Source organism: Diceros bicornis, chromosome 14 (genome assembly GCF_020826845.1).
Source record: "Diceros bicornis minor isolate mBicDic1 chromosome 14, mDicBic1.mat.cur, whole genome shotgun sequence".
Taxonomy (NCBI): Eukaryota; Metazoa; Chordata; class Mammalia; order Perissodactyla; family Rhinocerotidae; genus Diceros; species Diceros bicornis.
In genome coordinates this window covers 46,729,640-46,756,729 of record NC_080753.1, presented here as the reverse complement: position 1 = coordinate 46,756,729, position 27,090 = coordinate 46,729,640, and the positions used below count along the sequence as shown (strand labels likewise).

Sequence of the window (27,090 nt, the reverse complement as noted above, 5' to 3'; positions counted from 1 at the left end):
GAGTTGAGGTCAGAATAAGGAACCAGTCTTGTGAAGATCCTAGGAAAGAGGATTCTAGGCAGAGGAAACATCTCCCACAAAGACCTTCAAAGGGGATGAACGTGGAGAAACAAAAAGGAAGGCATTATGGCTGAAGTATCCTGGGTGAGGGGGAAACTTGTAGGAAAGGAAGTAGGTGAGATGAATGAGGGTCAGATCATGTCGGACTTTATAAGCCAGGGTAAGATATACAGAGGAGGATAAGCCATAAATGTAATACAGTCACGCGTTGCTTAATGACGGGGATACATTCTGAGAAGTGCGTTATTAGGCAATTTTGTTGTTGTGCGAACATCACGGAGTATACCTACACAAACCTAGATGGTATAAGCCTACTTTAGGCTATATGGTACTAATCTTAGGGGACCATCATCGTATGCGGCCCATCGTTGACCTAAACATTGTTATGTGGCACATGACTGTACTAATTCCGTAAAGTAAGATTTGAGGATACTGGAATTCTTTTTTGCTTTTGATACAGCCAATTGAAATGGAAATTTCCATATGAACTGAAGTAATAGTTAGAAAACAACAGCTTAATGTTGTTTTCTGATGTTGCTATACAACATGCCAGTGTGAAAAGTCATCATTTGACTTTATGGAGATACACATCTAGTCATTTATGAATAAAGTTTATAAGGGTCATATCTTTGTAACTACAGCTAAATAGACATCAGTTAAACTTTAGCTTGTGATGAGAGAATGAATACAAGTGATATTATTGAAATATCACAGTTACGTTAATTGGAAGACTAATTAAGAAGTTTATGCTTTGATAATAGAAACTAACATTTATTGAGTGATTGCTATATGCAGACACTGTGCCAAGCTTTTATTGACATTTCATCTAATCTTTATGGCAGTCCTACAAAGGATGGCATGTATGTTAAGGCTATAGGTTAAACCTGTCTGTAAGAGCCAGCTGGGCCAAAAGGGTAAGCACAACTTTTAATAACTTTGATTGCTTTTCATAACCAGAACACAGTTTCTTTGTCTTTGAACATAATCCTCAGAAAACACAGAATCTACTGTGTTTGGGAAAATCAGAAAAAGGAGTTGTAAAGTGCCACGTTCACAAGGCCTTTTGCTGATAGAGACTGATCTTGTGGATTATGGGATTATTTACTCTTACACAGCCTCCAAGACAAAGGAATGCTACTAGCATATATATTAAAGATGCATAAACAGAATACTTAAAAATAATTTTTTCATTATCCCAAACTTATTTACTTTTATACAGGGGATACTAATGTTAGATTATCATTTACTTTGGTCTTTATATTGATTCTTTTGAAAAATAAATTTATAAATTTGGTAGGTATAATATGTGAACTAAGGGACTATTTCTTTTCAAGAGTACAGATCTTCCTCGACTTACCAACGGGGTTAAGTCCTGATAAACCCATCATAAGTTGAAAATATCATTAAGTCGGAAATGCATTTGATATACCTAACCTACGAAACATCATAGCTTAGCCTAGCCTACCTTAAATGTTCTCAGAACACTTACATTAGCCTACAGCTGGGCAAAATCATCTAACACAAAGCCTGTTTTTTAATAAAGTGTTGAATATCTCATGTAATTTATTAAATACTGTACTGAAAGTGAAAACAGAATGGTTGTATGGGTACAGAATGGGTATAAGCATGTCAGTTGCTTACCCTCATGATCACATGGCTGACTGGCAGCTGCAGCTCGCTCCCTCTGCCCAGCATCACCAGAGAGCATCATACATGTATCGCCAGCCAGAGAAAAGGTCAGAAATCAAAATTCGAAGTATGGTTTCTGCTGAATACATATCACTTTCGCACCAGCATAAAGTTGAAAAATCGTAAGCTGAACCGTCATAAGTCAGAGACCATCTGTACTAACAATTTTTCAAAGAATAAATTTGGCTTCAGGTTTAAAAAGTAAGTTCAAGAAAGATCTAATTTCATTCTCTCCTAAATCCTACTAAAACTACAGTGTAGAGATTTTCATTTACAGGCATTATTAACCACAAGGCTAAAGAAACAGGAGAGGAAACAACAACAACAAAACTGTGATGGCAAGAAAATAGACAATTGACAACTAACCTCACCATCCAGAGAAACCTAAATACCAAGTTGGCGGTGAGGAAAAGCCAAAAACCAAACTGAGAACAAGTTAATATATACCACAGACTCCTTAAATGGCCCAAGATTGGCTGGCACCTCTGGAAGGGAGAATGAGGCAGGAAGGGAGGGGACTAGAATAAGGAAGATTGTTTGAAAACTGTTTAAGAAGCAATTAGATTTCTCCGATCCCTCCCAACTCAGACTTGCAGGTGATATCCCCTCACCCGCCCCAACAGAGGGGAAATGTATTAGTCAGTGTTCTCCAGAGAAAGAGAACCAGTAGGATATATAGGTATACACAGGTGCATGCATGAATGTATATAGAGGCTGAGAAGTCCCAAGATCTGCAGTTAGCAAGCTGAGACCCAGGAGAGCCAATGGTATAAGTTGACTAGACCCAAAAACAGTTGATGTTACAGTTCAAGTCCAAAGACTGGAAAAGACCTATGTCCCAGTTCAATCAGTCAGGCAGGAAGAGTTCCCCCTTACTCAGACTTTTTGTTCTGTTCAGGTCTTCAACTGATTGGATGAAGCTCACTCACATTAGGGAGAGCAATCTGTCTTACTCAGTCTACTGATACAAATGTTAATCTCATCCAGAAACATCCTCACAGATATACCCAGAATAATGTCTAGCCAAATATCTGGGTACTCTATGGCCTAGTTAAGTTGACACATAAAATTAACCATCATAGGCAAATAGAAGGTCTCTGGACGGGAAGCCACTAGGCAGGGTTGAGGGCAAGGGAGATTTGGTCAATAAATATGGATATCTATTGCATGCCCTCTTTGTTCATTCATGCAGCTAGAATGCTGGCAGTCGTGCATGCCTTTGCCTTCCTAGCAAGAGTTTGGAAGAGTTTGGGAAACCTGACCAGTCCAACACTTAAAAGATGTTGACATCAGAGGTTTCAGAATTAAACAGTCTAGCCAGATAATTCTATAGTAAGACTCATATTAACAAGCCCAGCCATAGGCTCAGAACTTTCAATCAGCTTTTTAGTCCCTATTTTAGTCTCCTAGGGCTGCCATGACAAAATACCACAAACTTTGTGGCTTAAACAACAGAAATTTATTTCTCACAGTTCTGAGTCTAGAAATCCAAGATCAAGGTGCTGCTAGGGCTGTATTCTGGTGAGACCTCTCTTCCTTGCTTGTAGACGGCCACCTTCTTGCTGTGTCCTAACATGGCCTTTCCTGTCTGAGGGCACAGGGAAAGAAAGGGGTCTCTGGTGTCTCTTCCTCTTCCAGTTCTGTTGGATTAAGGCCCCATACTTATGACTTCATTACTCTTCATTACCTCCTTAAATGCCCTAACTGTCACATTGGGAATTAGGGCTTTGTCATATGAATTTTGGGAGAGAAAATTCAGTCCATAACTTTCCCTTACCCTTAAATAGGCAAATCAAAGATTTCCAGACATCTGAGGAAAGCCACTAACATTAGGAATAGGGCCAAAACAAACAGGAGTGGGATGAGAGGACAAAAAGAAACAGGACTATTCAAGGAGAAGAAAATTAAAAAAAAAAAATCTTTGATATTCTCAGAGAAATGAGAAAAAGTATTGTATTCATGAAACAAAATCAGGATGCCATAAAAAAAAGAGTGATTTAGAGAACAAAAACAATTCTTAGAAATGAAAAACATAATAGCAAAATTAAAATTCAATAGAGTTGGGAGATTAAAGTAGAGGAAATCTCCAGAAAATAGAACAAAAGGAAATAAGATAGAAAATACTAGAGAAAAAAAGAACATTAAAGGACCAAACCAGGAGGATCCAACATTCAAATAATAAGAATTCCAAAAAGAGTGAGCAGAGAAGGAAGAAATTGTCAATGAAATAATTCAAGGGCATTTCCTATGACTGAAGGACATGAATTGCTAGACTGAAAGCAGTCACCCTGGACTCAGCATTATGGATGAAAAATAGACCTACACCAAGACAAGAGAGAAAAACCAAGTCACATTCAAAGGATCAGGAATCAGAATGGCTTCAAACTTCTTAACAGCACCCAGAGAACAAATGAGTGATGCCTTCTCAGTTCTGAAGAAAAATGCTTCCTATCCTAGAATATAATACCAAAGCATCAATCAAGTTTCGGGATACCCCTTTCTCAGGAGGCTTTTAGAGAATTTCTGGCTTCACCAAAACAAGAGAGTACACTTAGAAAGAAGATATTAGATAAAGGAAACAGAAGACTCAACACACATGAGAGGTGGGCAGAATCTCTAGGATGATGGTAAAAGGGATGGCCGTGCTTCAGAGCTGAGGGCAGCCAGACTAAATCAGAGCAGTCTGGAAAGCTCCAGAAGCAATTTCTTGAAGAAGATGGAAAGGATAAATACTTAGTGTGAATGAACTTCTTGAAGAATGATTTAGATAAGAGGAAGAGATTGAATTAGCGATAAGTAAATAGAAAATTAAGCAAATGAAAATAATGATTTTTGTTATCTCTAGGGGAAACAAAATATACAGGAAAGGATATATAATCACAGTTATTATATAGCTGAATTCTCAGTGGTGTGTGTATGATATTATTATATTGGGAAGTGGAGTGGGGAAGTATACAAGTAAGTGGGGTGGGCAGAGGAGGGAATGGAAACTCATCCTCCAAAGTGGAAAACCAATAGATAGAACCTAATACTAAAAAATTAAGAATAGCAATAAAGACATAGTATTTAGCAAAATAGTCGTAAATACCAAAAGAATAAGCTAAAAGAGTTGAAGGTAATTTCTTCTAAGGAAGCAGAAATGGGAAAGGGAAGCTGGGAAACTGTCTTGGGCTGGTTGACTCTTTTAGATCATACGCATGTATAACTGATTTTGGAAAGCAACTGAAAAAATAAGCAAGTGCCTCAGTGGGTTTAAGATTAACAGAGTTGCTGAAACCAAATCACATTCACAAAAAAAGCGTACACCAAAGCAAACTCTCCAACCTAGAAACTTGTTTAGCTGAACATGAGTACAAAGAGGTAGGAAGATTCTGGCATTGAAAAACAAAAGAACATATAGCATTCCTCTACAATCACAAGATTGGTAAAGAACTTTCAACATTGATCAAGAAGTTTATGGCCATTGGCTCTTGGTGATAGAGGAAGCCAGTAGATCCATACACTGGGGGAAGGGAAGAGGGTTAATTGCTGATAAAATGCATGGAGCAGACATTGAGTAAATCTTTGAGTGACTGGATGAATGTTTCTCATTAAAATATAGTTATTAGTACTTTGAAAATATAAAGCACTATATAAATATCAAAGAAATGTTTGGACTTTGACATTGATTGAAGTTACTTTAAGCATAACTCGTTTACAATCATCATAGTCAGGTAGTTTATTGACCTTTCTCTAGGATACTCTTGTCATTTTGCATCCTAAACATGTATGTGTGTTAAACCTGCAGGCCTTTTTTTTGTTTGTTTTTTTTAACAACTTAGGATCCTCTCCCAGTGAAAAAGCAGAAAGCATACAATATACACAATAAGTAGATGGCAGAGTCCTCTCACTTCTTAGCTCTTCCTCTCTGAAGAGAGAAGGAAAGGTAAGAGAGGCAAGAGATGAGATATTGACAGGGCGGTGAGGGCAGTTATCCCAAGGCTGAGTGGACAGGCCTACTCTAAGCCCTGAGAGTATTCCCAGGTGATGGGCACAGGCCCCCTGGCTGACAGGATAGCAGTACCTCAGCCCACAAGGTGTGTGATGATGGACTTCATTGAGCATCGCTTTCTGCCTATTTTCTCATTACTTAAAGTGGTCAGGCCTGTCACTTGGTCCAGAAACCTATACTCTCTGGGCATTTTTTTTCCTACTTGTGTGAACATGGGTTAATTTCTCTGAAAGCTAGTATATATAACTAGAGTTGTTTGAGGTGTTGGAATAGGCATGGGGGAACCTCAGCTACTTTATGTTCCTCCTGCCTTGCCCTTTTTCTAATTTGCTAGGCCCTCAACCACCATCTCTCCCCCCACACCCCGCCCATACATACCGGTACCCTTCCTGCCAGTGGCTCAAAGTGTTGCTTGGTTTGGAGCCAACCTCAGAAATTTTCGTCCACTGGCTATCTGTGTAGTAACCTTGCTCTACAACATAAAAAAAGAATCGACTGATTTCTGAAGTGACATGAGGACGAGAGAATGGAGATGATTGAGCTGTATATTAAATTGTCTTCTGAATATCAAATAAAGACTCCTTTATCCTAAAGGCCAAAGATAAAAAAGAAAATGTGTATGTTCAATATATGGAACTAAAATAAGTCTATTTTTGACATAGTACTTGAGGAGAAGATAGGTCAAAAAGCCCAGCCACCCCTGAAATGAATTTAGACTCTTATTATGGGTATGATGGGGCAGAGAGAGATATCAGTGATGGTTGCATTGCTGATAGAAATGATTTTTTACAGTAGGTGCTAAATTAGATGTAGAAAGTAGGAGAGTTATCAAGCCTACATTGTCACATCTGACCTTCCAGGTCCCAATGGTGGAATCATAATAAAAACGAGTTTGTGGGCTTATCTAGAGATGCAGCAATAACTGGCACAGAACAATTTTCAAGCGTCTCTTCAAATGGGGTGACACGAAGGGGTTATTCGGGGTCATGAAGGAGATGCATTGGTTTTGATCAGTTTTTAGAACTGTATAGCGGCTTATCTGTGGGTCAGAGAAATTTAGTTTTCTCCATTCTTTTTTCATCATTTTTACCCTTGGGTGCTGTGTGGATTAGCCTCTGGAAGCTGGTATGAGGCTCTGAGCGTTAATAGAGTTCGTGTAGATCCAGACTGCACAACTATATATTTCACCATGTTGGGCTCCCGAGCTCATCCTCATTGAATGTTAGGTTCAGTAAAGGCACTTTACCATTCTCTCTGTAAATAAAAGGAAAAGAAGTGTTTAATGACAATACAGAAATACATAGAACTCCAGGGTACTAATTAGAAAAACCGACACTGCATTTATTTTACCCACTTGCAAAATATTACTCTCTCATATTATTTCTCTCATATGAATTCCTATTTTTGCTTTTTGTTTAGTTGTATAGTTCTTACTAAAATAATTTACAGGTATCAGACATTATTATTAAGCAAGTAGAAAAAAGTTAAATAAAACCACTTGTCCCCAGCCTGTCCCTAATTTCAAATAATTTATAACATAGTAAAACTTCAGAGACAGAAATGAAAACAGTGTAGTACATGGATAGAAGGAAATTTGCTGCCCCACACCATTTGCTGGGTTGTGATGATGGACAGGCTTTGAGAGTTTTAACACTGTAACTGCTAATCCTTCTCAAATATCACTGCGAGAATACCACTGTCATATGTGAAAGGAATGTTTTAAATTTTAGAAGTAACAGTGATACTTCTTCATGCATGGGTAATATTTATATCTGTGAATTGGTCTAAAGATACTAAAATTGTGTGAAAGAAAATTTAACAGGAATTAGATTAAAATCTCTTTGCTTTGCTTTGTCAAACTGGTTAGCTTCAAAGTAACCAAAGGGAGGAGAAGCTTGGTGGGGACATAATATTTATCGGGTGTCTAATATATGGACAACAAATCAGTTGTCTGACTACGTTCTGAACTGTTAATGTTTGTTGTATTTACTTATTTATTTTTAAGGTAAGCATAATCCATGACATATAGCTGTTGATTTTGTTCTTTCCTAATATTTTTCTACCCAGCAAAAGATACTGGATGCTGTCATTCCCCTATCCTGTATACAGTTTTTCAGAGAAAGAAGCAAGCTTTATAAGAGAGTAGACATGTCAAAAGAAAAATTTGTTCATAAAATATAAATTGACTTGAAAAGCAGAATCCCATGGGAAACAAGTTTCACATTCTGGAGTTTTTTACAATTATCATCTTGAAGTACCGTTTATAGTTATAAAAATAATTCCAACATAAAATAAATTTGCATTTGATTTAGTAATCTGTGTAAGAATCATAAACGGGTCATTCGTTGGCACAACCACTTGGTGAGCAGTATTAATACTAAATGTTAAATACCCAGAACTTGAAACATTTAAGTACTTACTGTGTGCCTAACATCTGGTTAAGTATAGTAATTGTTTATTTCTCCCCACTAGTTTGTAAGCTCTGTTGAGTCCATTGGCCTCATCTGGCTTGCTTTCTGTCTCACCAGGGCTTGGTATGGTCCCTGTAGCGTGATGGGCATACAGTAAATGCAACAAATGAATGAATGTGTCATTTATTTGATAACTAAGTGTAGTGCTCGGAGAATGTATTTTAGATATAGAGGGTGAGAATAGAGACAGAAAAGCTGGTTGGGAGGCTCTTATGAGGAATCAGAACAGCAGCTCTACTATTCTACTCACAGAGAATGACCAAGAACTGCTGGGATGGCCTCAGTTCACAGGCGGTCTCTGAGTTGCTCAGGGGGCTAGTGCCTGGATTAATATAAGATGAGGAGTCTGTAGGGAGAATGAAGGACAAAGGAATGGGGAAGGTGAGGTTACTGAAGTTGTGTTGTGTCATGAATTGAGAACCTAGAGGGAAAAGATGACCTGGGTGGACAGTTTGAGGGACTAGAAGGCTCAATGAAGATTAAACCAAAACGTTGTGGGATTAAGGGAATGGCAGCATTTACTGAACAGCTCCCATATGCAAGGCACTTTATTTAATAAAGTGTTGTGGAGGGAAGAGATGCCACCCTGATGACCAAGACATGGTTTCTGCCTCAGGGAGGCATTGATGCACAGTGAAAGTGGTAAAGAGATCTGTGGAACCACATAGTTGAAAAGGTTCTTTCTGTTTAGGGGGATACAGCATGAAAGAGGTGATCTCTAAACTGGGCTTTTCAGAATGAATTTAATACATGGCGATGGTAGGGAAGGCATTCAGGGCAAAGGGAATAGCATTGGCAAGATGTGGACTCAAGAAAATGCAGAGTTTTTCAGGAACAAGACATTGTCTTTGATGTTAGTGGGGAAAATGGGGCAAAGCCCTAAGGCAGTACTTGAAACTTGATTCTCTGAGCAGTAGGGAGCCTTTGAAGATTTGAAGAGGAAAGTGACATTAGATGACCACGCATTAGAAAACTCACTCTGGCCTCAGTACAGAAGTGGGTTAAGCAATAGTTCTAAACTCTTCACATTAGTATCACCTGCAAAAATTTTAAAAATTCCAAATCCCAGGCTGCACTCCAGATCAATTAAATCAGAATCTCTTGGCAATGGAACCCAGATATCAGTATTATTTAAATCCCCAGGCAATTCCAATGTGCGGCCAGGGTTTACAGCAATGATTTAGAGCAAGGGTTGGCAAACTCTTTCTGTTAAGGGCCAAATGGTAAATATTTTTGGCTTTATGGGCCATACAGTTTCTGTTGCAGTCATTCAACTCTGCCATTGTTGCACAAAAGCAGCCACAGACAATACATGAACAAGTGAATGTGGCTGTTCCAATAAAACTTTATGGAAATTTGAATTTCATATAATTTTCACATGTCACCAATATTCTTGTTCTTTTGCGGTTTTTTCAGCCATTTAAAAATGTAAAGACAAATCACAGGCTGTACAAAAATAGGCAGCCAGCTGTATTTGGCCCACAGACTATTTTTTGCCAGCTCTTGGTTTGGAGGGTGAAAATTTGACCCAGGTAGTCCAGGAAAGAAAATATTTCTACAACAATCCAGATAAGAGGTAAAGTTAACTCTCTTTTGTGATCAGTTGGAAGGGCACAGTGAAGATAAGTGATATTGAATTGATATTTATAGCAACTCCTGTTCTTGGTGCTACTTCTGAGCACCCAGAAGTTACCATACAAAGGAACTCTGAATGAACCATTGTGCAGTATCTAGTACTTAGTACCCTTTGACTTTGAGTTTTTACTTTGCAAGGATTAGTTTTATGTTGAAAGTCTGTTTCTTTTCTAACTGCTTATAATGGCTGCTCCTTTGGGCAACACCTATCACTACAAAATAGTAAGTCTCCTTCCTTTCCTGTGTGCCAGCCATGCCTTTGTCGCGAAAGAATGACCTTTCCTTGCAAACAAACGTTCTCTTTAGAAAATAAAGTGAGCTTGACATAAGAAGATATGGCTACTTATGTTTTATTTTATCGGCAATCACTGAATTAATGCAGAATTCCCTCTCTGCATTTTCTGCCAGAATTTGTTGCCTAGTTAAGGACCTGCCAGGGTAAATGGTGCCGCTGCTCCTCTGCCACCCCAACTATGAAGATGAGAGGTGATTGTTGCAACTTCAATTCCACTTGGCCATTTTAGAAACCATAAAGCTGGAAAAAAAAATGTTTCCCACTGTTCCCTACTGCGTTTTAGAATCAGTATACATTTCCACGTTTGCCTGGTTATTTTATTTCAATACCATTGCAGGGAGAATAAATTCACTTATCTATTTTCTAACTTCCCCACTCTTAGAAGTCTGCTGTTTTGGTGTCCTCTAAGAAATGCTTACACTGTGCCCCACACTGTGGAGATTTGAGAAACTAAAGAACCTGATAACTCTCCTTGAATTTGCTGAAACTGGGGGGAGAGAAGGAAATTCAAGACTGCAGTCAGAGTCAGCAACGTTTATGGTCATCTCAGTTATCTTGCAGATCTTACTAGAAAGTAGGATCTGAAAAAATGTATAGAGATAGAGCATGCTTGTTTTTCTTCATTTTCTCTACCGTCTTCACAGTAGTAATATTTCTCATAGAACATAAAAGTATTGTTTGTGCCTTATAAAGGAAAAACAGATGAGATTTTGAAGAGTTTGTTTTCCTGAGCATTTTGGAGTATTTTTGATCACCAAACATACTTCACATCATTGATTTTTTTAATTGATTTCTAAATTTTGAGGTTCATTGTTTAAATTCCAGGGACCTGTTTTTCCTTCTTCTCAGTGATCTTGAATGATTATTGTCATCTTAGGGACACCATCCAAATATGTACGATATAAAAGTGAGATTGTGATTGAGTGCTGATAATGTCGAGTGCTGATAATGTCAAGTGCTTTTAATTAAGCTTCTGATGTTTTATACACTGATAACAAAATAAAGGTTTGAGTTTATTAAATTAGCTTTCCATTTATTTTTCAGAAAGCACTCACCAAGCAGGGAACGAAATATATAACAGCAGCCTGTTCTCTGCAGCCAAAGCCTCATTGTGCCCCCAGAGGAATTCCTGTGTAAAGTCCATTTTTGAGTAAAGGAAGAGGTCAGGAAATAAGGCAAAGCTGAAAACATAATATGAAGATTAAGAATGAACATGCCTGATAGAATTCAGAACCCAGATGGCTATAGCTGAAAGACAGTGGGGAACCGATCTAGAAGAAGAGAGGTCAACAGTTGAAAGAGACTTTAGAGATCATTTTGGCTGGTCAACTTTGGCCACAAATTGGAAAACCCAAGCACTTTTAAATAATACACTTGCCTAGCTCCCACCATGCCAATTAAATCAGTGCCACTGGGGATAGGACTGGAGCACTGGTATATTTTAGAGGCTCCTCAATGAGTCTAACCTGCAACCAGGGTTGAGAACCACTAACCTAATCCATCTCCCTCATTTTTACATATGAAGTGCAGAGCAGATACCTGGCCCAAGGTCAGAGAGCTATTATTTGCTTGGATTTTAACCTCAATCTTCTCCTCATCTTCTTGCCTCCTTTACTCCATGTACTCCCTGTGTGATCACATCCCCCTCCTGCTTTAAATTATACCAATAGGCTTATGACTCCCAACTCTATGGCCCACATCTCTCTTCCAGCACCATATCTTTATATCTAACTTCCTTCTCATTATCTCTCTAAATATCTCATAGCCAGCCACCTCAACCTTATTATATTCAAAACTAAATTCCCCTCCCCACCCCCGTTCCCCTAAACCTGCTTTTTGCTAGATTCCTGATATTAGTGCAGGGCACTTTTCTCCCCCTGGTTATCTGAGCCAGAAATCTTGGAGCCTTCCTCTGCTCTTCCCTCTCTGTACTTCTGTCTAATCAGTCACCAGGTGTTGTCCATCCTACTTCTTAGCAATTTCTCAAATCCATCCCACCCACTCTCCCTGCCCCTAGCTCAAGCTGGGATGTTGTCATTTTTTTTCTGAACCATTGCAACATCCTCTCACACCATCTTCAGCCTCTGGCCTGGCTCCCACACTCCATCTTTAGCACCATTAGGAAGCTTTTTCTGAAATACAAATTTGATCATTTGTCAGATTTCTTCCATTATGTGCTCTAATCATTTAGCCATTTCTTTGATTCATCAAAGCTGCCTCCTTTTCTGTTTCTGTGTGCCTATATTCTACCTACTTTCTTACAGTTTATAAATGGCATAGTCTATCTATAGACTCAGTTCTTTGATTTCTGCTTTTATCAAAAACTGAACTCTTCTATAAGCTATAATATTTCCCTCTTCAACCAAATGCTGTCACATTCCAGACTGAATTTAATAGGCCCAGCATTGCCCACACACCCTGGCAATTGGAACCTGTCCCTGCAGTAAGTATAATAGAAGATTCTAAGATAAACATCAGACCTACCTTAGTGTCAGACCACATCCTTGGTGGTTAACACTTTCACTTACCTCTTAAGGTTTCCTGGCTACGTCACTTCTTATCCCTGACTTCACTGTCTTTTATTGCTTCTTGCTAAGCCCTTTCCTCACTGTGATTCTCCCAGTTCCCAACTAGTTCTTCACCAAGGCCCCCTTTAACCCTCAGTCATTTGTTTTTATCTTGCACCTCGTGGCTATTTTGGCCCTTTTGCCTCAGGATGTGGTTCTGTGACTTCGCTACTGAATGCCTGTCCCTGGACTGATCAGTCCCTGATCCCTAACCATTATTACCTGGAATTTGGACTTCATTCTCTTTTGGAATGTGTTTAGAACTTAACTGTCCTAGTCCCCACCATGCCATCATTGCCTTGTTGTCTCAAGTGCCCCTGCATGACATAAAGTTCAGCTATTTAGAACCTGATTGTCCAGTTGGTGAGTTGTCCTGGCACCATATCATTTCATTCTTACTTTTCTGCTGCTACTTGCCAGTTGATTGGTTAACCACGTCTTAGGCTCTCTGCCAGAAAGGGAGCAGGAAAAAATAAGTACATTGAAACTCTCCTTTCTTAGCATATCATTTATACTTTCTTTTTTTAAATTATTTTAGTGATTGCCCTAGAGTTTGCAATATACATTAACACCTGATCCAAGTAAAAAAATTCACTTTCCCACAACATGATACTGCTTCATGGGTAGTGTGAGTACTTTATAATAACAAAATAATCCTAATTTCTCCCATTCCTTATATAATTGCTGTTATTCATTTAACATCTACATAAGCATACATAATCAAATAGATTTTTGCTATCACTATTTTGAACAGTTATTTGTAAGATCAATTAAGAATAAGAAAAGTAGGGGAGTGACGTCAGCGTTATGGCAGAGTGAGCTTTCCCGTGAACTCTTCTCCTGATGAGATACAACAAAAGGAACAGTCACAGAACAACAACGGAATCCCAGACAGTGAAAAGCAAGGTCGGAAAGATCCACACTGCCGCACGTCTGAGAGTGGAACGTGCTGGGCCCCCAGAGGAAGTGAGGCCCCCTCCCCATCAGATCAGCAATCCCCATCCACGCGGCTCCCAGAGAGGGGGGAGGGGTGGCCCTCTGCGGGGAAACCGTAGCTCTTGGGGCTCTCTCAGCCAGTGGGAAACTCCCACACAGAGGACTCAGAAGAGCCACAGGGCTACCATCAACATCGGAGCACCCCAGAGAGCAGATAACGAGGGACGAACGAGAAGTCCCTCATGCCAGGGACCCAGAGGGCAAAAGAGAGAGCCCTCCCCCGCCCCAAAAACTGGACCTTGCAGCTCAGCCGACCAGACCAGACCAAGCAATCCCACCGGCGGATCGCAGGGAAAAACTGTGGCAGAGCACAGGGGGCTCAGATTACACAGCCCTTTACCACCACGCAGTGGCGGCGGGTGGAAATTGCAACCAGAGAGTTCCCGGATGAGGAAAAACAAAGCCAACACGGGAACCACAATGCAAAGATACATGAAATCACCACACCAGAAGGAAAATGACAAGCACCCAGAAACTAACCCAGAAGACACAGAAATCCATAACCTAAACGACAGAGATTTCAAAATAGCTATCATAAAATCACTCAACGAAATACGGGACAACACAGACAAACAATTCAATGAGATTAGGAGTTTCTTCACAAAAGAGATTGAAATCACAAAGAAAAACCAATCAGTGCTGATGGAGATGAAGAACACAATGGAGAAGATAAAGGAGAATCTGGAATCTTTAAAGAACAGAGCTGACAATATGGAGGAAAGAATTAGCATTTTAGAGGATAGGAATACAGATATGCTGCAGATGGAAGAGGAGAGAGAACTAAGACTAAAAAGAAATGAAGAAAGACTCCGAGAAATATCTGACTCTATTAGGAAATGTACATAAGAATTATAGGTATTCCTGAGGGAGAAGAGAGGGAAAGAGGAACAGAGAGCCTACTCAAGGAAATAATAGCTGAGAATTTCCCAAATCTGGGGAAGGAGCAGGAAATACCAGTAAGCGAAACCAACAGGTCACCTAAATATGTCAACAGGCAAAGGCCCTCTTCACAACACCTAGTGGTAAGGCTAGCCAGAGTCAATAACAAAGAAACAATACTAAGGGCAGCTAGACAAAAACAAAAAATAACGTACAAAGGAACTCCCATCAGGCTCTCAGCGGATTTCTCAACAGAAACTTTACAGGCTAGGAGAGACTGGAATGATATATTCAAAATACTGAAAGACAAAAACTTTCAGCCAAGAATACTCTATCCAGCAAAAATATCCCTCAAATATGATGGAGAAATAGGAACCCTCCCAGATAAACAAAAGCTAAGGGAGTTCACGGCCACGAGACCCCCACTACAAGAAATACTCAAGAAGGCCCTCAGGCTTGAAAAAAAGAAGAGAAAGGGAACACAAAGCTTGGAGCAAGGAGAAAAATAGGTAGATAAACTCAGAAAAATAGTAGATCTTTACCGGAATAGGTTAGCAACCACTGAAATACTAAAATCAAAGATCAAAGGAAGGAATTCACCAAAAATAAATTTAACCTCATCACTGTAAACACACGCCACAACACAAGATAGAATAAGGTATAACAAGAACGACTTAGAAGGAGAAGAGGAAAGTGATTGAATTGACTTAGTATACGGAAATAGGAGGCCATCAGATAATGGACTATCTCATACACAAGATTTTATACACAAACCTCAAGGTAACCACTAAACAAATAATCAAAACAAAATCACATGTGATAAACAAAGGGAAAACTAGAAGAGTCATAAGACAGAACCACCAAACTGAATTGGCAGTCTTCAAAGCAAATGGGACAAGAAACAAAGGAAATGCAACAGAACCAGAAAATAAGTGACAAAACAGCAACATTAAGCCCTCATATATCAATAATTACCCTAAATGTAAATGGATTGAACTCTCCAATCAAAAGATACAGAGTGGCAGGATGGATTAAAAAGCAAGACCCAACAATATGCTGCCTCCAGGAAACACATCTCAGCACTAAAGACAAGCACAGGCTCAGAGTGAAAGGATGGAAGACAATACTCCAAGCTAATGGCAAACAAAAGAAAGCAGGTGTTGCCATACTCATATCAGACAAAGTAGACTTCAAGATAAAACAGGTTAAGAAAGACAAAGAAGGGAAATATATAATGATAAAAGGGACACTCCACCAAGAAGACATATCACTTATAGATATATATGCACCCAACATAGGAGCACCAATGTACATAAAGAAACTATTAGCAAACTTAAAAGGAGATATTAACAACAACACAATAATAGTAGGGGATCTTAATACCCCACTTACATCAATGGATAGATCATCCAGACAAAAAGTCAATAAAGAAATAGTAGACTTAAATGAAAAACTGGACAAGATGGACCTACTAGACATATACAGAGCACTCCATCCAAAAACAGCTGACTACACGTTCTTCTCAAGTGCACATGGAACATTCTCAAGGATAGACCATGTGTTGGGAAACAAAGCAAGCCTTGATAAATTTAAGAAGATTGAAATCATAACAAGCATCTTTTCAGACCATAATGCTATGAAACTGAAAATGAACCATGACAAAAAACTGGGAAAGTGACAAAAATGTGGAGATGAAACAACATGCTACTGAACAACCAATGGATCATTGATGAAATTGAAGGAGAAATCAAAAACTATCTGGAAACAAATGAAAATGAAAATATGCCATACCAAACCATATGGGATGCAGCAAAAGCAGTTCTGAGAGGGAAACTCATAGCGATACAAGCCCACCTTAACAAACAAGAAAAAGCCCAAATAAGCAACCTTAAATTACGCCTAACAGAACTAGAAAAAGAAGAACAAACAAAGCCCAAAGTCAGCAGAAGGAGAGAAATAATAAAAATCAGAGCAGAAATAAATGAAATTGAGACCAAAAAAACAGTAGAAAGGATTAATGAAACAAAGAGTGGGTTCTTTGACAAGATAAACAAAATCAACAAACCCTTAGCCAGGCTTACTCAGAAAAAAAGAGAAAAGGCTCAAGTAAATAAAATTAGAAATGAAAGAGGAGAAATTACAGTGGATACCACGGAAATACAGAGGATTATAAGAGAATACTATGAGAAATTATATGCCAACAAATTGGACAATCTAGAAGAAATGGATAAATTCTTAGACTCATACAACCTCCCAAAACTGAACCAAGAAGAAATGGAGAATCTGAATAGACCAATCACAAGTAAAGAGATTGAAATAGTAATCAAAAACCTCCCCAAAAATAAAAGTCCAGGACCAGATGGCTTCTCCGATGAATTTTACCAAACATTCAAATAAGATTTAATATCCATCCTTCTCAAACTATTCCAAAAAATAGAGGAAGATGGAACACTTCCTAAATCATTCTACAAGGCCAACATCACCCTGATACCAAAGCCAGATAAAGACAATACAAAGAAAGAAAATTACAGGCCAATATCTCTGATGAACGTAGATGCAAAAATCCTCCACAAAATAGTGGCAAACCGAATACAGCAATACATTAAAAAGATCATACACCATGATCAAGTGAGATTTATACCAGGGATGCAGGGATGGTTCAACATCCGCAAACAATCAACATGATACATCGCATCAACAAAACAAAGACTAAAACCACATTGTTATCTCAAAAGACGCAGAGAAGGCATTTGACAAGATACAACATCGATTTATGATAAAAACTCTCAACAAAATGGGAATAGAAGGAAAGTACCTCAACTTAATAAAGGCTATTTATGACAAACCCACAGCCAACGTCATACTCAACGGGGAAAGACTGAAAGCCATTCCTCTGAGAACAGGAACAAGGCAGGGCTGCCCACTGTCACCATGCCTGTTCAACATAGTACTGGAGGTTTTGGCCAGAGCAATTAGGAAAGAAAAAGGAATAAAAGGAATCCAAATAGGGAACAAAGAAGTCAAACTCTCACTATTTGCAGATGACATGATTTTATATATAGAAATCCCTAAAGAATCCATTGGAAAACTATTAGAAATAATCAACAACTACAGCAAAGTTGCAGGGTACAAAATCAATCTACAAAAATCAGTTGCATTTCTGTATGCTAATAATGAACTAACAGAAAGAGAGCTCGAAAAGATAATACCATTTACAATTGCATCAAAAAGAATAAAATACCTAGGAATAAATCTTACCAAGGAGGTGAATGACCTGTACAATGAGAACTACAAGACATTATTGAAAGAAATCGATGATGACATAAAGAAATGGAAAGATATCCCATGCACGTGAATTGGAAGAATAAACATAGTTAAAATGTCTATATTACCTAAAGCAATCTACAGATTCAGTGCAATTCCAATCAGAATCCCAATGACATTCTTCACGGAAATAGAATAAAGAATACTAAAATTCATATGGGGCAACAAAAGACCCCGAAGAGCTAAAGCAATCCTAAGAAAAAAGAACAAAGCAGGAGGCATCACAATCCCTGACTTCAAAACATACTACAAAGCAATAGTAATCAAAACAGCATGGTACTGGTACAAAAACACACACACAGATCAATGGAACAGAAATGAAAGCCCAGAGATAAAACCACACATATACGGACAGCTAATTTTCGACAAAGGAGCTAAGAACATACAATGGAGAAAGGAAAGTCTCTTCAATAAGTGGTGTTGGGAAAACTGGACAGCCACATGCAAAAGAATGAAAGTGGACCATCTGCTATCACCATTCACAAAAATTAACTCAAAATGGATCAAAGACTTGAAGGTGAGACCTGAAACTATAAAACTCATAGAAGAAAATACAGGCAACACACTATTTGACATTGGTCATAAAGGAATCTTTTCGGATGACATGCCTACCCAGACTAGGGAAACTAAAGAAAAAATAAACAAGTGGGACTTTATCAGATTAAAGAGCTTCTATAAGACAAACGAAACCAGAATCAAGATGAACAGACAACCCACCAGCTGGGAGAGAATATTTGCAAAACATACATCTGACAAGGAGTTGATCTCCATAGTATATAAAGAACTCACACAACTGAACAACAAAAAAACAAACAACGCGATCAATAAATGGGCAGAGGAAATGAACAGACACTTCTCCAAAGAAGATATACAGATGGCCAATAGGCACGTGAAAAGATGTTCAACATCATTAATCATCAGGGAAATGCAAATCAAAACAACACTAAGATATCACCTCACGCCCGTTAGAATGGCTATAATCACCAAGACAAAAAACAACAAATGTTGGAGAGGATGTGGAGAAACAGGAACCCTCATACACAGCTGATGGGAATGCAAACTGGTGCAGCCTCTATGGAAAACGGTATGGAGATTCCTCAAAGAATTGAAAACAGAGATGCCCTATGATCCAGCCATCCCACTACTGGGAATCTATCCAACGAACCTGAAATCAACAATCCAGAGAGGCTTATGCACCCCTGTGTTCATTGCAGTATTATTCACCATAGCCAAGAAGTGGAAGCAACCTAAGTGTCCCTCGACTGACAATTGGATCAAGAAAATGTGGTATATATATACAATGGAATACTACTCAGCCATAAAAAAAGACAAAATCATCCCATTTGCAACAACATGGATGGGCCTGAAGGGTATTATGTTAAGTGAAGTACGCCAGAAGGAGAAAGACAAACACTGTTATGATCTCACTCATATGTGGAATATAAACCAACACATGGACAGAGAAAACTATATTGTGGTTACCAGGGGCAATCGGGGTGGGGGCTGGGCACAAGGGGTGAAGGGAGTCATATATATGGTGATGGACAAACAAAAATGTACAACCCAAGATTTCACAATGGTAAAAACTATTAAAATATCAATTAAAAAAAAAGAATAAAAAAGGTAAAAGTTTTTATTTTACCTTCACTTATTCATTCATCAATGCTCTTCCTTTCTTTATGTAGATCTGCATTTCTGACCTATATTATTTTCCTTTTCTCTAAAGAACTTCTTTTAACATTTCTTGCAAGGGAGGTCTACCGGCAACAAATTTCCTCAGTTTTTGTTTGTCTGAGAAAGTCTTTATTTCTCCTTCATTTTTTGAAGGGTAGTTTCACAAGGTATGGAATTCTAGGTTGTGGATTTTTTCTCTCGACAGTTTAAATATTTCACTCCACTCTTTTCTTGCCTACATAGTTTCTGAAGAAAAGTCAGATATAATTCTTATCTTTTTTCTATGGGTAAGGTATTTTTTTCTGCTAGCTTCTTTCAGGACTTGTTCTTTATCTTTGATTTACTGTAATTTGAAAATGATATGCCAAGGTGTAGTTTTCTTGGCATTGTCCTGCTTGGTGTTGTCTGAACTTCCTGGATCTGTGGTTTGGTGTCTGGCATTAATTTGCGGAAATTCTCAGTCATTATTTTTTCAAATATTTCTTCTGTTCCTTTCTTTTCCTTCTGGTAGTCTCATTACACATATGTTACACCTTTCGTAGTTGTCTCACAGTCCTTGGATATTCTGTTTTTTCACTCTTTGTTCTCTCTGCTTTTTGGTTTTCAAGGATTCTATAGATGTATCCTCTAGCTCCAAAATTCTTTCCTCAGCTGTGTCCAGTCTACTAATAAAGCCATCAAAGCCATTCTTCATTTCTGTTACAGTTTTTTTGGTCTCTAGCATTTCTTTTTGGTTCTTTCTTGGGATTTCCATCTCTGTGTTTACATTGTCCAACTGTTCTTGCATGCTGTCTACTTTATCCATTAGACCCCTTAACATATTAATCATAATTGTTTTAAATTCCCAGTCTGATAATTCCAACATCTCTGCCATGTCTCGTTCTGATGCTTTCTCTGTCTCTTCAAATTGTGTTTTTTGCCTTTTGGTATACCTTGTAATTTTTCTTGATAGCTGGATATGATGTACTGCTTAAAAAGAACTACTGTAAATAGGCTTTTAGTAATGTGGTGGTGAGATGTGAGGAGAGGGAAAGTGTTCTATATTCCTGTGATTAGATCTCAGTCCTTTAGTGAGCCTATGCCTCTGGGCTGTGAACTTAACAAGTGTTTCTCCGTTTTTCTTCCCCCTTTAGGTGTGATGGGATGGCCAGGTGGACTGGAATTAGGTATTTCCCTTCCTCAGATCAGTTAGCTCTGATAGTATCCCAGCAGGTTAGGCTTTAGTTAACTAGTTTCTCCTGAGGGCAGGCCTTGTTAAGAAGAACTGAGTTCACTGGTATTTCAAAATGCTTCCTTTTGCCCTCCCCCTGCTGGGAGCCCGAGGGGATTTTTCTCTAATATTCATTATGGGAACCTGCTCTAGCTCCTGGAGGTAAATCTAACAATATTGTGGGGGCCTCCCTATGACTGAATCCCCCTGGAGCTTTGAACTCGCAGGGTTGTCTGCACTGAGCCTCCAGCAATCCGTCAACTAGAGTTCCGATTTTCCTACCCAAGCACTGGTTCCTGCAGCAGCTCGTGAGTCTCTGCTCCAGGAAGCTGCATTCTCTATGGATTTGCCTGTTGGTCTCTCCAGTTCTGGGGATAGCAGTTTTCCTTGTGTCCTTATGTCTCTTCTAGATCCAAGAATATTTGTTGATTTTCCAGTCTGTTCAGCTTGCTGCTTGTTATTAGGATGAATTGGTGACGTCCAAGCTCCTAACATGTGGAACCAAAAACTGGAAGTTAGTATACTGAAATGCAAACCTGCTCTTGCTTCTTACCACAAAGTATGATGAAGGCTGCTGAAAATTTATTTCATTATAATATATCTTAAGCATATCAAACTCTCTGAAAGCTTGTAGGCTTTATCCTTTTTTGAGAATCCATGTGTAGAAATGAAGTCTGGAGTGTTATTACAGTTTTACCTTATAATAACACTATTTTATTTGAGAAAGCTTTAGTATACAAGTAGAGAAAGAGCACAGAAAGCACTGAATTAGGGAACCAGGAGAAGTTAAATTGGTGGATATTGTTACAATTTAATTGATTGTCTAACCTCACCTTCAAAATACAGGTTCTTATCACATGTGGAGCCTCTTTCAGATCTGAACTCTGTTGCATACCTTTGATAAAAATTGAAATGATTACATTGTCTGGAAACCTGAACAGTTAAAAATGCTCCATTGGGGCCTTTGGTTTTGTCTGAAAAGGAGTTTAAACATGGGTGTAAAAGGGCTCGTCAGTGTTTTCTGTCCATGGAGAGTGAAATGCAAAAGCAATTTAGGCAATAGGATAGAGATTTGCAGATGTTCAGCTTCTCAGAAATCTAGAAGTTTTACCAGATTTGCATACTGTCTCATCTTTTAAACCCAACTGCAACCCACATAGACTGCAGGACTAGGTGTGTAGTTACGTTTTAATAACCTGTCGTCTCTGTGGCCTGTACCTTGGGATTAATGATGCAAGTGACTTGAAGGAACCTTGTACAATTCTGGAAGAGATGTTTGCTGTACTTGCTGTACTTTGGCCACCCTCGTTACAAGTTCATCACACGACTTGTTAAACATGTTTACTTTTTAAACACTTGGAGAATTAACAGGTGGTTGCATGACTGAGATGTTTGTTTTAACAGGCTAAAAAGTGGGAGGTAATTTAGACACCTACTATGATGCAATAGGAAAATACCTAATTATTCCATTTTTGGCTTAGCTTTTAGTTTCAGTTAAAACTGCTGATAGCAAGGCTCGACAAGTTTTGTAGCGTAGTACTCTTAACATTGTCTGCACATGAGAAACTGTCTCACTAGCAATAATGGCCATGCTTTACTTACTTGTATGTGAAACCTACTTGGCTTTAGTGCTAGAACATAGTAAAGGATCTCTTCTCAGAGTTTCTGTCATCAACAGTTATAATGTGAATACAGAGGCTCTGAAAGCCCCATATCTATTTCAGCATGCTCTGAAAACCAACTGGTATATTCTCCATCTGAACATAGAATACTCAGAAGGTAATATCCTGAAAACAAGCTAATTGTTATTTTGCCTGGTACATTCATCCTGATGTGTTCAGGATATAGGTTATGATTGATTCTTGAATTGTCTTCGTTGAGCAATTAGAAGGAGCCAGGAAATTTGCTGGATAGTTAGTTGTTCATTTGGTTTGGAGTCAAGGGACTACTGCCAGAAGTTGACATGGTCAAAGATAGAGGTTCGAGATCAAGGATGGCTAATTTTTCTGTAAAGGGCCCAATGGGAAATACCTTAGGATGTATGGGCCATATAATCTCTGTTGCAACCACTCAACTCTGCCGTTGTAGCATGAAAGCAGTCGTAGATAATACACAACTGAGTGAGTGTGGCTGTGTTTCAATAAAACATTATTTGCAAAAGCAGTTGGTGTGCTGGATTGGCACATGGGCCATCATTTGTCAATCCCTATTCTGGATCCCAGAAGATCCACTGTTGGGTTGTATGACTCTGACCTCACAGGAAAAATAGCAATAGTTTTTAGTTAACTGGACTAATACATATAACTTTCAATATTCATAGCCAAGACTTCACTGGTATTAGTATATAATAAATTTGTTGTCAGAAAAAAGGGCATTCTTTTCTCACTGGCTTCTTTGGGAGCTAATCCGAGTAGTGTCATTTACTTATCATTTATACCCCACTTCCTTCCCAAAATAATTTGAAGTAGCTTATAATAATAGGCATGTATAGATTTTAGCTATCAAAATATAGATATAAAATCAAAACTCACATAAAAGATCACACCAAACTACCTCTGAATATTCTGTATCCATCTGCCAACTGAAGCTGGTAGCTCAGTGACTTCTGGGACTGAACAGTCCTTGGGACACCTCATAAGGTGAATGCTGATAGGCTCCCTATTTTATCTTCTCTAGCATAATTTCCTTTCTGAAGAAAATTTCCTGCATGTTTTATATTAAGTCTCCTACCAAAGGAAGTGTTAGTATCTGTCATTTTTCTTCTGATTGAAGTATGAGCCAAGAACTGTTACACCAACTAAGTGGGTGTATGGAAAGGAAAGAGAAAATTATAAGCTAATGAAAGCTTTGGTGGGCAAATGACCTGATCAGAACAGATTCCAGGGCTCATAGAGCCAGGGGACTGTTTCCAATCAGAGATACATCTCTGCTCTCCAGGGAAAAGGAGTGTAAAATTACTTTAGAGTTAGATGGTCAGAAGTACACCTAAGAGGTGGACAGAGGAGTTGGGAATGTCAGGTGAGCAGCGGGGAGGGATAACTTTTCGTGAGTGTCAGAATGTGGAAACAAGTCCAAGTGATTTGAAGGGCTGCCAACTGGAATTGTGGCTCCAAAGACAGTTCTGAAATAAGGAAACTGGTCTATGGGAAAACTATGAGTGTGTATAAATGACTCTAATATGAGTCCTACTTAATATCAGATTCGACTACTTAGCCAAGTGGCTGCAGAAGATCATGTAGAACCCAGGCAAGGAGATCTGCGTAGATCTCTGGCTTTGGAGGGGTATGACAGACATGCTCATGCAGACCCTAGAGTTTAAAGGAAGGAAACACTTTCCTAGAAAACATGGATACCAGGCAAGGATTTGTTCACAAGTGAAGACAGAAGAAGCTCAGTTACCTGGTAGTTGGATTAACGACATCAGAATAGAACCAGGAGCAAGGTAGGGGTGGTATTAAAGACAAACAGGCCACTCTCATGACAGAATTTTAAGATGTGGTAGTGGGCTAACTGTATGATACACAAGAAGTAAATTCTATAATCGACAGCTGGGAAGATGTTCGATAATCTGTTTTAAAAGCATTTATCTGTTCTGTAAATTTAAAAATGTTCTAACCTTTAAATGGAAAAGAGAAATTAAGAATTTCCAACGTAAGCTGCAATTCCTTCTCTCATTCACTCTTGGTGAGAGGACAAATTGGTATGGTGTGTTTGGGGGTAGGGGGCAATTTGGCAGTATCTGTCAAGGTAATAAACACAAATACTATTTGATCCTGCAACTGGACTTCCATAATTATCTTTTAAAAAAATTCACACTCTCAAGCTGGCAAAGATATTTGTACAAAGATGATCATTATATTAAAAAATTGAAATGAATTGCAGGAAAAAAGTTCAGATTTCAGAAGTTTTGGATTTCAGAACTTCGTGTAAGGGATTACAGATCTAGATATGCAAACATTTAAGTTTAGCAAGGGTAAATTATGAAGTGTAAAAAGTGAATTTTAGAACAGTATTTATAGAATGATTCTCTTTCTTTGAAAGTAATAGTAATCAATTGTATGTGAAGATATATGCATTGAAGATCTAGAACCATACACAGAGTTGTTCATAGTGGCTATGGCAGGGAGGCAGATCACAGTATGAGAAAACAAACTGCTTCTTATAGTCGACCATAATGAAAGAACCCCACACTTCTTTGTTGTCACAGACACTGGGGTAGCAGGAGGTGGAGAGGGGACTCGAGAAGTGCCTGGGTTCAGCTTGAGAAAAACATATAATTAGAAGTGAAAAGAGGCTTCTCTTTTCCTAACTGTATATGAGGCTTACATGTCATCATTACAGATACTTATAGTTATATGCCTAACTCAGGTATATTCATTAATTTAGCAAATATTTATTGAGTGCCTGCTGTGTGTGAGACCCCATGCAAGACTCCTGGGCTATGTAGCAGTGACAGAACCAAGGTAGGCTCAAGCAGACAGACCCAAGCTGTGACCAGGAAGCCTGAAGGAGGTATATTGTTTAAATGGATGCGTGCCAGTGCCCAATTCAGAGTAACAGATGTTGACATTACAGTGAAATTGCAAGTGCCCTAAATGTTTGAGTTTTCTTTCTTTTCAGTTTTTTCTTCCTTTTAGTCTCTGAGTTATTTCTTTATAAATAGAATTTTTCATGATGATTAGTGTTTTAATTATGAAACCTTCTAGGAAGAGGTTGCCTGGCTGGTCTGTGACAACGACCCATATAACCACCACGTGGCTTTGGTTTATAATTGCGTCCATGTATCCCAGACTGACACTGTAGCCCCTAACCTTGTACACAGAAGAATCTCTAAATAAACAATGTCTTAATGCAGATAGATAGATAGATAGATACATATACATATATATGCACATGTATGTTTTTGCCACCTGTCAACTCAAATATTTGCATTTTCTTCCACAGAAAAAGCAAAGAACAAAAGATCTTTCTCGAGTATTTCATTCTTACAATCCATATGTTCACAAGGTAAGAGAAGCATGTTATTGGTGTACTGGGTAGTAGAAGTCTTTCTGAATATATAGCATAAATTTCACCAGTATATAGTTATTTTGAAGTACACTTACCAATTACACTTATATTTCCATTTTAATTTTTCAATTCTTTTATGTCTTTTAAAGAAAACAGAAAATTTGTATTTCTGAACTAAAATAATTATGTTTTGTTCACATTAAAATCTAGTTACATATAGTCACTGAAATCTCAAAGACTGTGAAAAGACAGATTTTTGGGGTGTTTTTTGTTTGGTTGTTTTTTTCTTTCCAAACCACAGTAGTGATGGACTTGGCTTCTGAATTGATAAAGATAGTTGAAATATTAACTGCCAACTCTTGGTTCTCCATTATGCCTGATAGAAAGTTATTCTCCTAAATAAAAACCCTAACAAAAAGCAGTGCATAGTATTATATCTGAAATATTCACTGCCAAGAGTCTTGCTACACAGAAGACCAAATAGTGCCATGATGCCTACGTATCCATCCCACAGCTTCATAGACCCATGGCCAGTCTTGTTTCCCTCATACCCGATACTTTCCACTCCCTGTATTTGAAGAATTCCCAGACATCTTTTAACCTATAAGTATTTCACCGTATATTTGTAAAAGATGAGGATTCTTTGGGGAAAAAAAAACACATAACTGTTGTTAAAGAAAATGCTCAACACCATATCTTCATAGGGAAATATATTACAAGATTTCTGAGACTTGTGCAAAACTTCTATGTCACGTAAGGTTCTAGTAAATCTGTTAATTCGAGGTGATTTCAGAAGCAAACAAAAAATTTGCACAGTTGAAATGCTAATATAAACTTAAATCTTTATCTATGAATTTAGGAGACATGTGGTGGAGATTTTTTAACTAGCCAAAATAAGTAGTGTGAAAACTACTTTCCTCAGTTGCGAATACAGAGATGTCTGGATTCAGGAGGAAAAAATTGTGCCAGTTGTTCATAGAAGTTGAAAGAATTTGAATAGCTTCTAGTGTTTCTATAGTGACCAATTGACTTAAGCACCAAAAATTTGGAAAAGAGATGTTTATGCTCCATGTGACCATGGCAATATACAATACTAAAAATTACATCATTTCAAGTTACATTTTTCAAGTTAAATCACACACTTTGCAGAATACTGCAATTTGTCTGAAAGAGATTGAGAGACCCAGTAGTGTCTGACAATGCAGACGGAAGGTGTGGGCTGATAAGTAATACAACAGCAAAAGGAATGAGATTGGCCAGATTTCTGTGGGGAAAGCTGCATTATTTTT

The 27,090-nt window shown here is 38.4% G+C and overlaps 1 protein-coding gene across 5 annotated transcripts in view; it reads left to right on the top strand.

Annotated features, from left to right (window-relative positions):
- CDKAL1 (CDK5 regulatory subunit associated protein 1 like 1) overlaps positions 1-27,090 on the top strand; it is a 639,139-nt gene that overhangs the window by 467,346 nt on the left and 144,703 nt on the right. For 4 of the 5 annotated variants that reach the window (XM_058555174.1, XM_058555170.1, XM_058555171.1 and 1 more), the window contains exon 13: positions 25,736-25,798. The exons of the other annotated variant lie outside the window; for it this stretch is intronic. In XM_058555174.1, coding sequence (XP_058411157.1) covers positions 25,736-25,798 — 63 coding nt within the window. The remainder of the gene's footprint in view (positions 1-25,735; positions 25,799-27,090) is intronic. 5 annotated transcript variants of the gene reach the window in all.